Genomic DNA, 13320 nt, shown 5'->3' on the forward strand with positions numbered 1-13320 from the left:
CAGGCCTGCTCTGGCAGGGGTAATCAGCCTTGGTGGCTGCTCTTTCTGGGTCCTAGAGCACAAGGCACAGCTGTGCCAAGCAGCTCCAGACCACCCGAGCAGCCCCTCTGGAGGATGCTGCAACCTCACCAGATCCAGACTCAGAGGAGAGACTCCCTGGAGACAGGGTGCAGGGTCTTGTTCCCAGTCCCCAGACACACCCTGGCTTTCCCCTAAGCAGGAATCCCCACTGCAATCCCAGCTGGGTTTAGGCTAAGTTTTAAACAGCAGAGTGCAGCATGGCCAAGGGGCATGTTTTTTCTTAAGATTCTCCAAGAGCTGCATGCTGTGGCATAGCATGTGTGATGGCAGAGAGATGCTCAACCTTCTTGAAGACACCCGTGGCTGTAGCTACCTCCTGGGAAACACACAGCCTCCCTTTCCCAGCTCAGTTAGGCTGTGGTGGGAGATGTGGACGTGCTGGTCAGGCACATCCCAGGGCAGAGTCAGCCATGGGTTCTTGGGGTCACAGAGCCAGTATCCCCTCCTGAAGCGAGATGCTCTTCGAGCAGAGACAGGAGGTGTGATGTTAACCTCAAAGATAATTAACCTCTGGGTTGGCTTCAAAGGGATGTGGGGCTGCTCTTGAGCTTCAATATGGAGGCTGAAGGTCTGTGTAAGACCCCCAGGACCCACAGTTCAGGCTGGGGCTCCCTGGTCTGTGCACTGCTGTCATGCTGTCAGGTTCACTGCTTCTGTGAGTCTCCATGCATGCATGGATCAGGAAGGGGAGGAGAAGCACCCAGATGTGCCCCAGGGAACTCATTTCAGCCTCCCCAAAACAAGGAAGAGCTGTTGATCCCCAGCAGGGGTGAGGTCTGTGGGCGGCAGTGTTTCATGGCCACAGGGGCTGCAGCTGTACTGACTGCTGGTGTGGAGAGGCTGCCCCAGACTCGTGGTGCAGTTTTGTACCAGAGGCTCTTCAAAGAACCCATCCATGGAGGGAAGCCCCATGGGCTGGGGTGCTGTTTGTTGTTCCCAGTAGCATGGCCATGACTGGGAGTTGTTCTCCTAAACCCTCTTGGTAGCAATGTTACTGGGGCAAGGGCAGCCCCATCTTGGGCTTTGTTGCCCTGCCAGCAGTTTTTATCCTGGTTTTGATATGTGCAACAAGGGAATGGAGCCTCTTTACCTGCCTCTTGGGTTTTGCCTGCTTTGTGCCCTTGCTCTCAGTTCCCATCCTCAGGCAGTCTCGCAGCCTCCTGCTCACTCTGCCCCATTTCCCACCCTCTTACCATTGGACTTTTCTCCTATCAAGACTCTCTTCTCAGCCCTGTGTAAAATCACATCTTTTTCAGCTGCTGGGCTGGATTTGAGCTGTCCTCCTGGCTCCACCCTGGCTACCATTGGGGGCTGTTGCTTTTCACCCTGCAATGCATCTCCCTCTCGGCTTGCACCCCAACACTGGCTCTTTAGTGGCTCCCAGGTGCTTTCAGGAAGCCAGGCTATGAGCTGCAGCTACTGCTGGGACGAGAGTTTTGCCTGTCTTAGTTCTAGGGTTGAGTGTGAGGAGCCTGAAGGACCCTTGGTCATGCCAGGGCTTCTTGCCAAGGAACTCCAGCTGGGTCTTGCAAGGTTCAGCATCGGTTTCAGAGCATCCTCGAGGCTGAGAGAGTTTGTTTTAGACCTTCCCGAAGCTGCAACCAGGTTTTAGAGTTGCTATCCCAGGACCTGCAAAGCTGAGGAGCAGCACTGCAGATCTGCATCATCGCTACTTGGTTCACCAGCCTGTGCCAGATCTGGGACAGCCGGGATGCAATTCTCAGCTTGGCTCAGGCTCATTCACACCTCGGAGGAATCCAGGAAGGCCGGCAGGGCTGGATTCACACTTATTAGCAATTAAAAGGCTCAGAGGCTGAGAGTCAATTAGCTCTGAGCTCAGCAGTGCCACAAACCCTGGGGATGAGCCTGCTAACGAGAGCCTCAGCCAGCTCCCCACAGGGCTCGGGGTTGGCTTGCCAGAAGAGCTATTTTCTTTTTCATTTACACCTTCGTTGAGTGTTGCTGTATGGAGTTCCGGGTGTCTTGGGTGTGAGCTGCTGGACAGGAGGCTGTAAGGCTTCCCATTGCGCAGGACTGGAGCCTCACATCTCTTCCAGCACGGCACAGCACTGTCACCCAGACAGGCCCTCTGATCAAGAAGTTGTGGGCGGGTGAAGGGGGATCGACCTTGTTCTAAGCATCACAGAGCTGTGTGGGAGGGTCTCTCTGTGGCATGTTTCTGTCTGATGGAGCCAGAGCCGTGTGTGGTCTGGCAAATCCCCACTGCACCTCTGTCCTAGGATCTGAAGCTGTTGAGCTGTGGTACCCTACTTTTCCAGGCACCCTGGGACAATGCACTGGGATGATTTGCCGTGGGCCGAGGTTTCCCTCTGCAGCAAGGCAGTGAGCCACGAGTGGGTTCAGTCAGAAGCTGGTGGGGCCACAAAGACCAGGGGAAAGGGACTGTTCCACAAGTTTGATTTGCAGCACTTTGGGATCATGCTGAAAACAAGCCAGGTGATGAGCATGGTACAGGCTGGTAGGTGAGCAGGCTGGAGAATAGTATGGGAGCTGGAAAAGAAGCATGCTTTTGTGGAAGGTTTTGAAGGGTTTTACTGCTACTAGAGGGCAAGACAGAAGCAAAGATGTAAAAGGAGAATAAGCTTGTTGAACATTGGGGTGGACGAGATTTAGGGGTGGTAAACAGCAAGGTTGGAGAGAAGCAGGAAGCCATGCAGTGATGGGGCCACCAACTGTTTGAGCTCCCTGTGGCAGTGGGAACATGGAGGTGGTGAACTGAGCAGGTGCAGTTTTAACATCCAGTGTCCAGCCAGACACTTACTGTAGAGGACAAGAGACCTCATGCAGTAGTCAGTGGGAGCAGGGGGTTATATGTCAGCCACACAGCAGGTCCTTTTGCAGATAGTGCCAGGTTGGCAGCTCCTGGGTGTGTGCTGCAGGGCACACCACTGCCCACCCCAGCCTCTGCCAGACCTCAGGGCACTGGGAACAGTAGGTGCTGCGGCTGTCTCAAGGCACTCTGGGATGCTGCGGAGCTGGTGGCAATGCCTTAACCTCACATTGACTCCTTCTCCTGCAGATAACGAGGTTGCAAGAACAAAGGGACAGTGTGGGGAGGGGCGGTGTCAGGCACACAGGGTTTGCCTCTTGTTATTTCACTTGTGTTTCCATTAAAGCTACAGCTTTAAACTTGTTTCAATTTCTGAAGAGGCTGCGGTGTGGGTGGCAGATGCTTTACTCCCCCTCCCTCCCACCCTCCTCTCTATTCCTTGGCCAGCTCCCGTTGTTCCCGTTGCATCCCTTTCCCATGCAGGCCAAGACCCCCGGCTCTGGCTGTGCAGTGCAGCCCATGCAGGAGCTGCTGCTTGTTGGAGCTGAACCGGAGGCACCTCACAGGCTCTGTCCTGTGTTGAGAGCTACTCAGCAAGAGCCCAGATCGTGCAAATGTCATCGTCTTGCAGGTCATCCCACTTGCAATGGGCATTGCATGTCCCCAGCTTACCCCATGACCAAAGAGGGCTGTTGGTGTCACCCGTGGTGCGTGCACCTGCACACCTCTGCAACCCCATTGCATCCCCACGCACATGCAGTGTGATACCAGCTGGTGCCAGTGGCTGCAGTTCCTGTTAGCACGCTGGCCTGGGTCGTGGCATGGGTCAACAGTGTCCCTTTGAAGCCACTAAGATTTATGCATGCTCTGAAATGTTTTGCTAAATCACCATCATGCTGAGGCTGGAACTCTTCTCGCTAACTGGTGCCTAGAGCATATGTTGCATTTTACACATGCTCTGCTCTGCTGTCCAAAGAACAAAGCTCTCCAGCTTTAATGTTTTGGGAAGCATCTGCATTTCCTGGGAGGGAAAGGACTGGGGCCAGAGCCTGAGGTCAGCGCAGCATTTTGGGAAGCCTTTCTCTGCCAAAGGAGCAGCATGAAGCATTGCTCCCTGGTCTAGCAGCATTTGCTTTTACTCTTTGCACTGCCTACATGGTGGACAGGCAGAATTTGTTGTTCAGGCTCATGTCACTGAGGTCTGTGGTCTGATATGATTGGCATGACATCATGATGCCTAGCAGTGTGCTGTCTTGCTCCAGCATGGGATTGTATAGTCTTTGTGTATATATATGGGCATGACAAGGATGACCTCTGATCCACTGCTTTTTCTAGTGCTGCAATAACAAGAAGTATTATTGCAAAAAACCTCAGGTGAGGATGGGGGCAGCTCTCATAAGGGAAGTGATTACTGGTTTTTGGACCTCTGTGGATGTGATCTCATGTGCCATCCTGCCCATCAGGAGGGGCACATGAGCCCAGCCGGACTTGTATCAAGACACGCATGAAAATGCACACAGAGGCCAAACGCCTTGTGCCACCCAGGAGTGGTGAGCCTAGTGCAGGGCAGGAGAGGCCAGTGGTGGTTTTCAGACTAGAAGGATGTGTGGACCTCCTCATCTCTAGGGCTCCTGTAGGAACACCTCCCCACCTTTACACAGTGCTTCTCTGTGCCATAGAGATGTCTCTTGTGCTGCATACAGGTTGCTGCAACCATCCTTGTCCTCTCTGGCTGTACCACCCCTGCTCTTGTGCACCCTGTCCCATTACCCATCAAGGCTGTCTGGGATGGAAGGCAGTTTCTGTGGCTGCAGCTTGTGGCCTCCCCAAGCACGCTGTGGGCTGCGGCACCCGGAGCCAGGAGGATAATGAGATCTTAATAGTCCAATTATATCCCATCGATTTACTCAGCACGTAATTGTTGGCGGCTGGGGCTGCCTGATGAAACGCCCGCTCCGGCTGCCAGCGGGAAGGGGAGGGCCGCGCCGCCCAGCCCAGCCCAGCCCAGCCCAGCCCAGCCCAGCCCAGCCCAGCCCAGCCCAGCCCAGCCCAGCCCAGCCTGGGATGCTCCGTGCAGCAGCCAGATGTTCACATTTGAACTGCTGCAGGAGCTATCTCCTTCCTCACACTCTTTTCCCACCCCCTCGTCCTTTACCCAGGAGGGGACAAGAGGGGCAGGCAGAGACTGGAGCAGGGACCCTGGCACTCTGTCCTGGCTGGGCAAGGGATGCTGGCATCAGGCTGACCCCAGGCTGGCATCGCCCATGCTGCCCCGGGGAGCAGAAGGGTTGAATATCCCCTCCTCCCACTCAAACAGGCAGACAGAAGTGGCTTTTGCTGGGTGACTGTCCCTGTTGGCTGAGGAGTGCTGAGCCATCAGCCTTGTCTGGGGGCCTGTAATGGCCAATGTGATGGCTACCAGAGTTGTGCGAGGCTGATCCCCTGGAGACAAAAGCCAGTCCCTGAGCATACCCCTGCTGGTTTTCCTCACCACAGCTTGGCATTGCAGGTGTATCTCTGTGCTTCTCTTCTGTTAATTTCCCTTTTGAGCTGGTTGTTGCTGGGAGTCCCACAGGCTAACAATGCCTAATGTGGAAGAGTCTCTCCCAGTTGCGATTTCAAGCCTGCCTTTGTGATTGTGTTTGCCATCCCTTTTTCTGTTATAGTAAAAAGCAGTGAATAATGTTCTTTTTCCCCCTTGCCATGCTGCTTAGGACCCTGTCCCACCCCCCTCCCATTTCCTTTTCCATGCCCCTGCCAAAGTGCCATTTCCAGATACCTTTTCTGAGTGAAAGGGGCTCACACTGAGCACACCATGCTGTACCCTGCCTTTCTTGCACCCATGCATCAGGCTCTGCCACCCCATCTCGTCCTGCACAGACACCATCAGCCCTGGGGGCCAGGCAGCAGCAGGTAGCACGCAGCTCCCTCTGACCTTGGGGATGTTAGAATGAGGCAGGGGTGGAAAGTCTCTCTGGTCCCTCTTAGCTAGGGTGGAGTGGTGTTGGCAGCTGGGCTGGCGGACTCCATTAAAAATCAAGCAGCCTGATGTAATGATGGGGGCATGCTGCAGGAGCCTGAACCTGAGATGGGGCTGTGAGGCCCTGTTCACACCAGAACTAGGGACTGGGGCAGATGGCATAGTGGCCAAAACCATGCCTTTTTACCCCAGAACCCTGCTAATGCTGCAGCAGGGCTGGTGCCCCCAACCTCCAGAAAGCAGCTTGCCACTGAGACACCCCTCCTTTGGCACTGAGTCCTTGCAGCCTTTGGGACTCATGTTCATCACCTTGAGTGGTTCATGCAGCTGGGACATGTGGATGGCATTTGTTTCCCCCAGCATGGGGCTGTAGAACTATAGAACAAGCACTGGGTGCAGCCACTCCTCCCCTGCAGCAAGAACCAGGAGGACAAAGTCCCCAGGGAGATTCTGGGCTGTCAGCCACTAATGTGAGTGCTGATTAGTCTATCGATCTTGCATAATGTGATGGTCTTTCTGTCCCTTCATCTTGTCGTTGTCACCTGTCAGACAGTGACATAAACAGCTGTGCGGGTGGGGCAGCCCTGTCTCTGCCCATCCCTCTGCCCTAGACTGTGCTGGGACAAACAGCATGTGTGGGATGACCCGAGGGACACCGGCCTGCTTAATAACTTCTGATGCCATGGTCTTTGTTGGTTAGTTCCTGGCAGGCCCTTTGGCTCTGGGAAATGCTGGCTGCATTCTGGTGTAGCCTCCTGGGATATCCCAGGAGCACCCATCCCTGCCTGAAATGCTGGTGCTGCTGAAATCACAGAAAGTTACGGGTTGGAAGGAACCTCGAAAAATCATCTAGTCCAACCCCCCTGCCAGAGCAGGGTCACTTACAGGAGGTCACAGGAACGCATGCAAGTGAGTTTTGAATGTCTCCAGAGAAGGAGACTCCACAACCCCCCAGGGCAGCCTGTTCCAGTGCTCTGTCACCCTCACAGTGAAAAAACAAACCCAAACCGTGTTAAGAGCCGCATGGCTTTGGTTGCAAGGGCAGCTGCCGTGTCCGCTCGAGACTTGGTGTATGGTTGCTGTGGCTGAGCTGGTGCCTGCAGTAGCTAGTGGAGTTCCCATTGCTGGTGGAGTGGAGCAGCTGCGGGCAGCGCCCAGCCCGTAAGCAGAGACATGTTACACATTTTCACGATGGGAGAAATGGCCTCTGATCTGCTTTGGTGAGTGGTAGAAGGTCTGGGACACCGCTGGATGCTAACGAGTGCCCAGTCGGGAGGCAAACAAATTAAAGAGAGCGGCCCCCGTGCTTCATCCTATTGGAGCTGGCAACTGGTCCTGAGCACACGGAAAGCTTCTCACCTGCCATAACATCTCCGCAGCCCTCTCCAGCGTGTCTGGGACGCGACATGGGCTGCAACTTTTCCCTCGGTGGTGGTGCCCCGGTGGCTGCCGACACCAGGCGAGAGAAACCTCCACAGAGCCAGCCCCGGCGGGTGCTGCCAAGCCTGGCGAGGGGACCGCAGTGCCGGAGGGCTGCCAGGCTGCTCCCGCCCTCTTGGCAGGCAGCGGGGGGCTGGGAGGACGTGGGCCCAGCGCCGCTGGGAATCAATTAACCTCCCCGCTGCGTCCGGCCCTAATCCCCTCTCGCGGCGCGAGGAGCCGGCTCGCCAAACAAGGCTCAATCAGGTTAAAGTGTGAAGTCAGGATTAACCACAAGAATGAGAGCGTGGTAATAGCCCCGGCCTCCCTGCCCGACCGCCGCAGCCCCGCTGTGGCCCCCTCCTTCCCTCCCGCCCTCCGGCCCGCTGGGCTCTTGCCGGGGAGATTAAGGCTGCCGGGGTTTGTTTGCCTGAGTGGGCTCCCCACTGGGAAGCCATGTCCAACAGTTTTGCTCGGTGCCCCGTTCAGAGCAGGGCAGGGCAGCGCGCTGGGGGGTTGGCTCCTGCTTCCGAACCCCTGCCAGCCCCCAGGGAGCCATGTCCCTATGCCTGGCGTCTCGCCAAGGCTCCCCGGGGATTGACGGCCGTGGGGGACAGGGGCTGCTGGCTGCCAGGAGAGCCAGTGCCATGGACACCTTCTGAGCCACCGCAGATATTTTACCAACAACTGTAATGCACGCGGGGGAACAGGGAAGTGGGGTATAGGATCTGAGCAGGGAAATCTCCAAAATCGCAATCCCTGACCACCACCATTCCTCATGCTGCCCAACAAGGGAACATTGTTTTGACAGCCTGACCTATTAGTCTTAAGGGATGTGGAAGGAAAGTGGGCTACTTCTGCCCACTGCACAGCCATTGGCTGGAGCTGGCTGCCACTAATTAACAGGCATCTGCTGGGTCAGAAACCCCCATGGGAGCTGAGCCTGGGGACAGAATGGACCTGGAATGGGGCTAGGCCAGGAAGGAGTGAAAAGTGCTATGGGTTCCCAGGAAGTAAGCAAGGGCCCTGCTTTGCAGATAGGCTGCTGAAAGCTTTCCATTTGTGCATGAACGTGTGTTACAGCCTCCATGGAGAGTCTGCCTCTGACTCTTTCCTCTAGCACTCACAGGGCAGAGGCTGTGTGTCCCCCAGCACCTGTTCACCCCTCATCATTCTTCTCCTTTGCACCCCTAGGACTACTCTGCACCCTGTGCCATACTAGAAGAAACTCCAGCTGTGTGATCCCTGTGGCATGGGGATGGGACAGTGGCGGTGCTGTGAATGGGCATCCCCTGGATTCAACGACTAGGAACTCTTAAACTTGGAGCTTTAGGAAAATATCTGGAAATGAAACCAGAAACGACAGAAAGGGTGGCTGTGACAAAAGGGTGGGGGGCTGCTTTCTTTCCCACTCCTCTGTTTGTGCCTCTCACTGGCTGGTCCCCAGCGGGGCTGCCAGTGCTTGGGGCTGCCGCTGCAAGCTGGCACGCCACGTGCAATGGCACTGATGTGCTTGTATTTGGCAGGGTGTGAGGTGGCACTGGCGCAGGCACCGAGGATGCCGCAAGCCACGCAGTGGAGCGAGGAGAAGCCATGCCATCTGCTCTCTCTTTGGCACCAAAATGTAAAGCAAACATTGCTGGGAGCTAAGAAACACCAGGAGGGACGAGGCCATGCCTTGCTCCAGTGCTGGAGCCCAAAGATCCCATGGGCAAAGCATGTGTTTGTCCTGGTATTGTCAGCTGTGTAACTGTGCCAGCAGTGTAAGCCCAGCACCAAGGCCTTGCTGCAACCCTCACATCCTGTGTCTGTCCCTCTTGGCATTGGTACTCCCAACTGCAGCATTTCATTGGTGACTGTCACAAAAAAGCTGTGAAGGGGAGAAGCCTCGCAAAGTCAGTTGCAACCTTCTAGCAGTGTTTCCCTCACTAGCTGTAAGTGAGCAGCTTGCAGACAGACGCCTGGGTTTGCTCCCTGGGCGCGCTGGGATTCCCATGTGCTGCGAGTGGAGAAATACAAGCAGGATTTCCATGGAGGAAAGAAACAAGCTGCAAGCAGGGAATGCCTGGGCAGGCAGAGCTGGAGCTGGCAGGGGGGTGCAGAGCACCAAAGAGCAGTGAGTGATCCACTTGCTTGGCCCCACTGTGACTGGTTTAATGTTGGAGGACAGGCTATGAGGGAGTGTGATGAATTGAATGCAGTGAACTTTGCCTGGGAGTCTCTGGAGGGTTTTCTAGGGGATTTCTTCTTCTGGGAGCTGAATGGGAATTGGGAACAATGCTGTGTTTTTCTGAAAGGTCAGTTCAGTTCCTGGATGTCCTTGGAATGTCCCCTCAACTCCTCAGCAGAGGATGTGAAGGGGGCGTTAGCATCTGAAAGGATATCGCGGATTGCTGCAGGTGTCGGATCCACCTCCTTTGGAGAGCTCGAGGCGACCCCGATCTCTCCAGGGGGGTTCGGCCCAGGCTTGAAGCATCCTAGGCGGGAGCCGGCAGAGCAGGCAGCGCAGGCAGGGCAGCCTGGCAGTGCCGCCGCGTGGGTAGCGGTGAAACTGCGCCTGATGCACACCAGAATGCTGGCAAGGGAGCTGGGCTTTACTCTCCCCGGGAGCCAGGTCTTTTCAGGGGCAGCATCTCCCTTTCTTTGCCCAGCAATGGTGCTTTGCCACCCCAGCAATGACTGTGGGTGGTGCACCAGCCCCTGTTCCCTGTATTTGTTATGTTGAAGGAGAGCTGGTGAGCATCCCGGAAAACCCTGAATCACCTCCTGGGGCTGGGCTGGTGTCTCTGTGGCCTGTGTAATGTTAAGGGGTGCTTAATCCATGCAGGTTGCCCTCATTCTGCTCTTTATTCACCCGTGGTCTTGCTGCATAGGACAAATGCTGTGTTGTGCTTCAGTTTCCCTGTGCAAGGAGGAAGCTGAAGACTTGGCCTCCTGCCCCAAGGGTAGTTAGAGAAGGGGTTGTGCTGGCATGGGACTGGGCACAGGCAAAATAGACACTTGCTAAGCTCAGGGGAGCTCCTGGCCCTTGGGGTGGTAGAGAGAACCGCAGCATGAGAGCTATGAGGCACAGATACGATAGGCAGGTCCCTGAGGGATGGGGTGAGCTTAGTTGGTCCACCCTCACCCTACTTTGCGTTGAGATTTTTGATCTTCAAGGTTGCTAAAAGCAGCCCAGGCCAGCAAACCCACTGGCAGCTTTGCAGACACAGAGCCCACACTGGCCCAGCGTGCCCAGGTGCTGTGGAGTGAGGGATTACATGGATGGTGCCATGTAATGATGAAGTAATTAATGACCCCATTATTTGTGCCCTCTAAAGTGCAGGGCAGGCTCCATGGGAATGCCTGCTGGAGCCACTAAGTGTAATTACTAGATAATCAGCAGGGTCCTGTAATTATAGCAGTCAGAGGGTATTTAAGTGCAGAGGTTTTTTCCATAGCTGTGCCCTGCCACTGCTTACCAGACCCAGAGACAGCATTTCCCAGGGACCCCCAGCCTCTTGTAACCACTATGGATGGAGCTTGGGATTGACAGCAGGGCAGTGGGCAAAAAAAGGCATGAAGCAAATTAGTTTCCAAGAGCCCCTTGAGTATTAGTGAGTGCTGGGGCATGTCCCTCCCTGGGGGCACCTTTGTCCCATGGGGCATTGTCTTCTGCAAGCACTGCTCATTTTCCTTTTTGCCTCGTGTCTTCTACAGGGACCTGAGCGAGAACTTCATCCAGGCCATCCCCAGGAAAGCTTTCCGTGGTGCCACTGATCTCAAGAACCTGTGAGTCTCAGCATGGATGGGCATGGGGGAGTTCGGGGTCAGGTCAGGTGTCAGAACCCAAGTCATTCTACTTGGGTTGTCCCAGCAACATTCCCTCCATCTTTCTTCCACAGGCAGCTGGATAAGAACCAGATCAGCTGCATTGAGGATGGAGCTTTCCGTGCTCTGCGTGGGCTGGAGGTCCTGTAAGTGGCAAGGGGCTGGCTGGAGCCTCCAGCCCACAAACCCTCTGCAGGGTGATCATGTCCCGGGGTGCTCCCTGCTCTCTGAGGCACTGCAGGGACACCTCCAGCATGCCACCTCCCCCTGATCCTGCCCCAGGAGTCCATATGCCTGCAGCTGGCTGTGCTGGGGAGACATGCCCAGGGGTTTGGGCTGTCCCTATCCTTTGCCTCTCTGTCTCTCCATCCTGCACTAGGGTGGGTGGGTGCTATTTCCCCCAGGGGTTTGGTGTCCCTGGGACCATCTCAAGCACTCATTTACTGCCTGTCTGTCCTGACCTGCCCCCCTCTGCCTTTCTGTAGGACCCTGAACAACAACAACATCACTTCCATCCCTGTGTCCAGCTTCAACCACATGCCCAAGCTGCGGACATTGTGAGTGCTGCGGCTGTGGGGATAGGAGGGCTGTAGCAGAATGTCCCCAGCTCTTCCGCTGGTGCAGGCAGCTCAGCAGTCACCATGGGGAGGGGATGGGGGGAACATCCCCAAGGACTGCCAAGCAGGGTGGCTTTGGCAACAGGCACAGGTGCTCTTGGGCTCCTCTGTGTCTCCTTCTACATGCCCCTAGTCTTTGGGAAAAAGTGGAGGGCAGGGGCATGGGCAGGAGTTGTCCTGTGGCTGCTGATTGCCCTGTCCACCTACAGTCGTCTGCACTCCAACCACCTCTTCTGTGACTGCCACCTGGCCTGGCTCTCACAGTGGCTGCGCCAGCGCCCCACCATCGGGCTCTTCACCCAGTGTACTGCTCCAGCCCAGCTCCGTGGCCTCAACGTGGCTGAGATACAGAAGAATGAGTTCAGCTGCTCTGGTGAGGGGGGGAGGGGAGGCAGTGGGAGCTACGGCAGAGGCATCAGTCATGGGGACAAAGCCTGTCCCACCACTGCAGCTCACCTCCACTCCCTGACACACACCTCAGCTCAGAGCCTGGATGCTCACGGTGGGCTCAGCTCAGCTCATCACTGTCCCTGGTGTGGGGACAATATGGTATAACACCACGCTATCAGTGTGACAAAGGGTTCATCAGTCTGTGCCCTTTCAGCTTTATGCCTTCTGCATGAGGCTGGGTGCACTAGGACCATCAAGGGTGCCATGAGTTGTCCCAGCACACCAGGTCCCTTCCTGGGAGTGCTGCCACCCATGCACCTGGACCAGATCTTCGCAATTCTTATGCTGGCTGCTTCCCTGGCAGGACAAACGGACCCAGCACATGCTCAGCTCTGCAGCTTGTCCTCTGGCTCCTGCCCAGCCATGTGCACTTGCAGCAATGGCATCGTGGACTGTCGGGGCAAGGGGTTGACAGCCATCCCTGCCAACCTGCCCGAGACCATGACAGAGATGTGAGTACTGCCCTACACTGTCACTGCTGGGCTCCGGGGGGCTAGAATCAGTGAGGACACAGAGGCAAGCCCCACGACTCAGACATCCTGCAGGGTGGCAGGCTCTCCTTGCCCTTCTCCAGTGATGCCCAGATTTAGCTCTGGATTTAGGTGCATTAAAAATGTAAATAGATAAATAATCTCCTTAGGGGAATCCAATTATGGTGCAAAGCTCTCACTGGGACAGCATACAAAGCACATATGAGGCAGGAGGCACCCCCAGGCCCAGGGTGCTGGGGAGGACAAGGTGCTTACCCTACTCCAGCCAGCACAATCCCCCACCCATGGCACCCAACCTCCCTGATTGAGGAAACCCCAAACACAGGCTGCAAGTTGTCCCAGGGGTGAATGATGCCACTCTGGTGGGGTAGTTTACTGCAAGCCTGTGAGTCTTGCAGCTCCACAGTCCTGTCAGTGGGGTGCTGGGGCTTGGCCAGCCTTACAACCTTCATCTCTTAACCTTCCCTTTGCAGACGCCTGGAGCTCAATGGCATCAAGTCCATCCCCCCAGGTGCCTTTTCCCCATACAAGAAGCTGCGGAGGATGTAAGTGTGCAGCCCCCACCAGCCCACCCTGAACCCCAGCACCCTTCACTTTGCTGGCCACTACAGTGACCCCACAGCCCCTAGTCTGTCAGACATTGGGCACTTGCCATGACATAGGTGCCCCACATGGCAACAC

The 13320-nt window shown here is 55.9% G+C and overlaps 1 protein-coding gene across 1 annotated transcript in view; it reads left to right on the forward strand.

The window, feature by feature from the left end:
• The window catches only part of SLIT1 (slit guidance ligand 1), a 46349-nt gene that overhangs the window by 20371 nt on the left and 12658 nt on the right, over positions 1-13320 (forward strand). The window contains exons 3-8 of the mRNA XM_030453340.1: positions 10971-11042; positions 11156-11227; positions 11567-11638; positions 11908-12071; positions 12453-12600; positions 13113-13184. Of these exons, the coding sequence (XP_030309200.1) occupies positions 10971-11042; positions 11156-11227; positions 11567-11638; positions 11908-12071; positions 12453-12600; positions 13113-13184 (600 nt within the window). The remainder of the gene's footprint in view (positions 1-10970; positions 11043-11155; positions 11228-11566; positions 11639-11907; positions 12072-12452; positions 12601-13112; positions 13185-13320) is intronic.

The sequence above is a fragment of the Calypte anna genome, chromosome 6 (genome assembly GCF_003957555.1).
Source record: "Calypte anna isolate BGI_N300 chromosome 6, bCalAnn1_v1.p, whole genome shotgun sequence".
NCBI classification, from domain to species: Eukaryota; Metazoa; Chordata; class Aves; order Apodiformes; family Trochilidae; genus Calypte; species Calypte anna.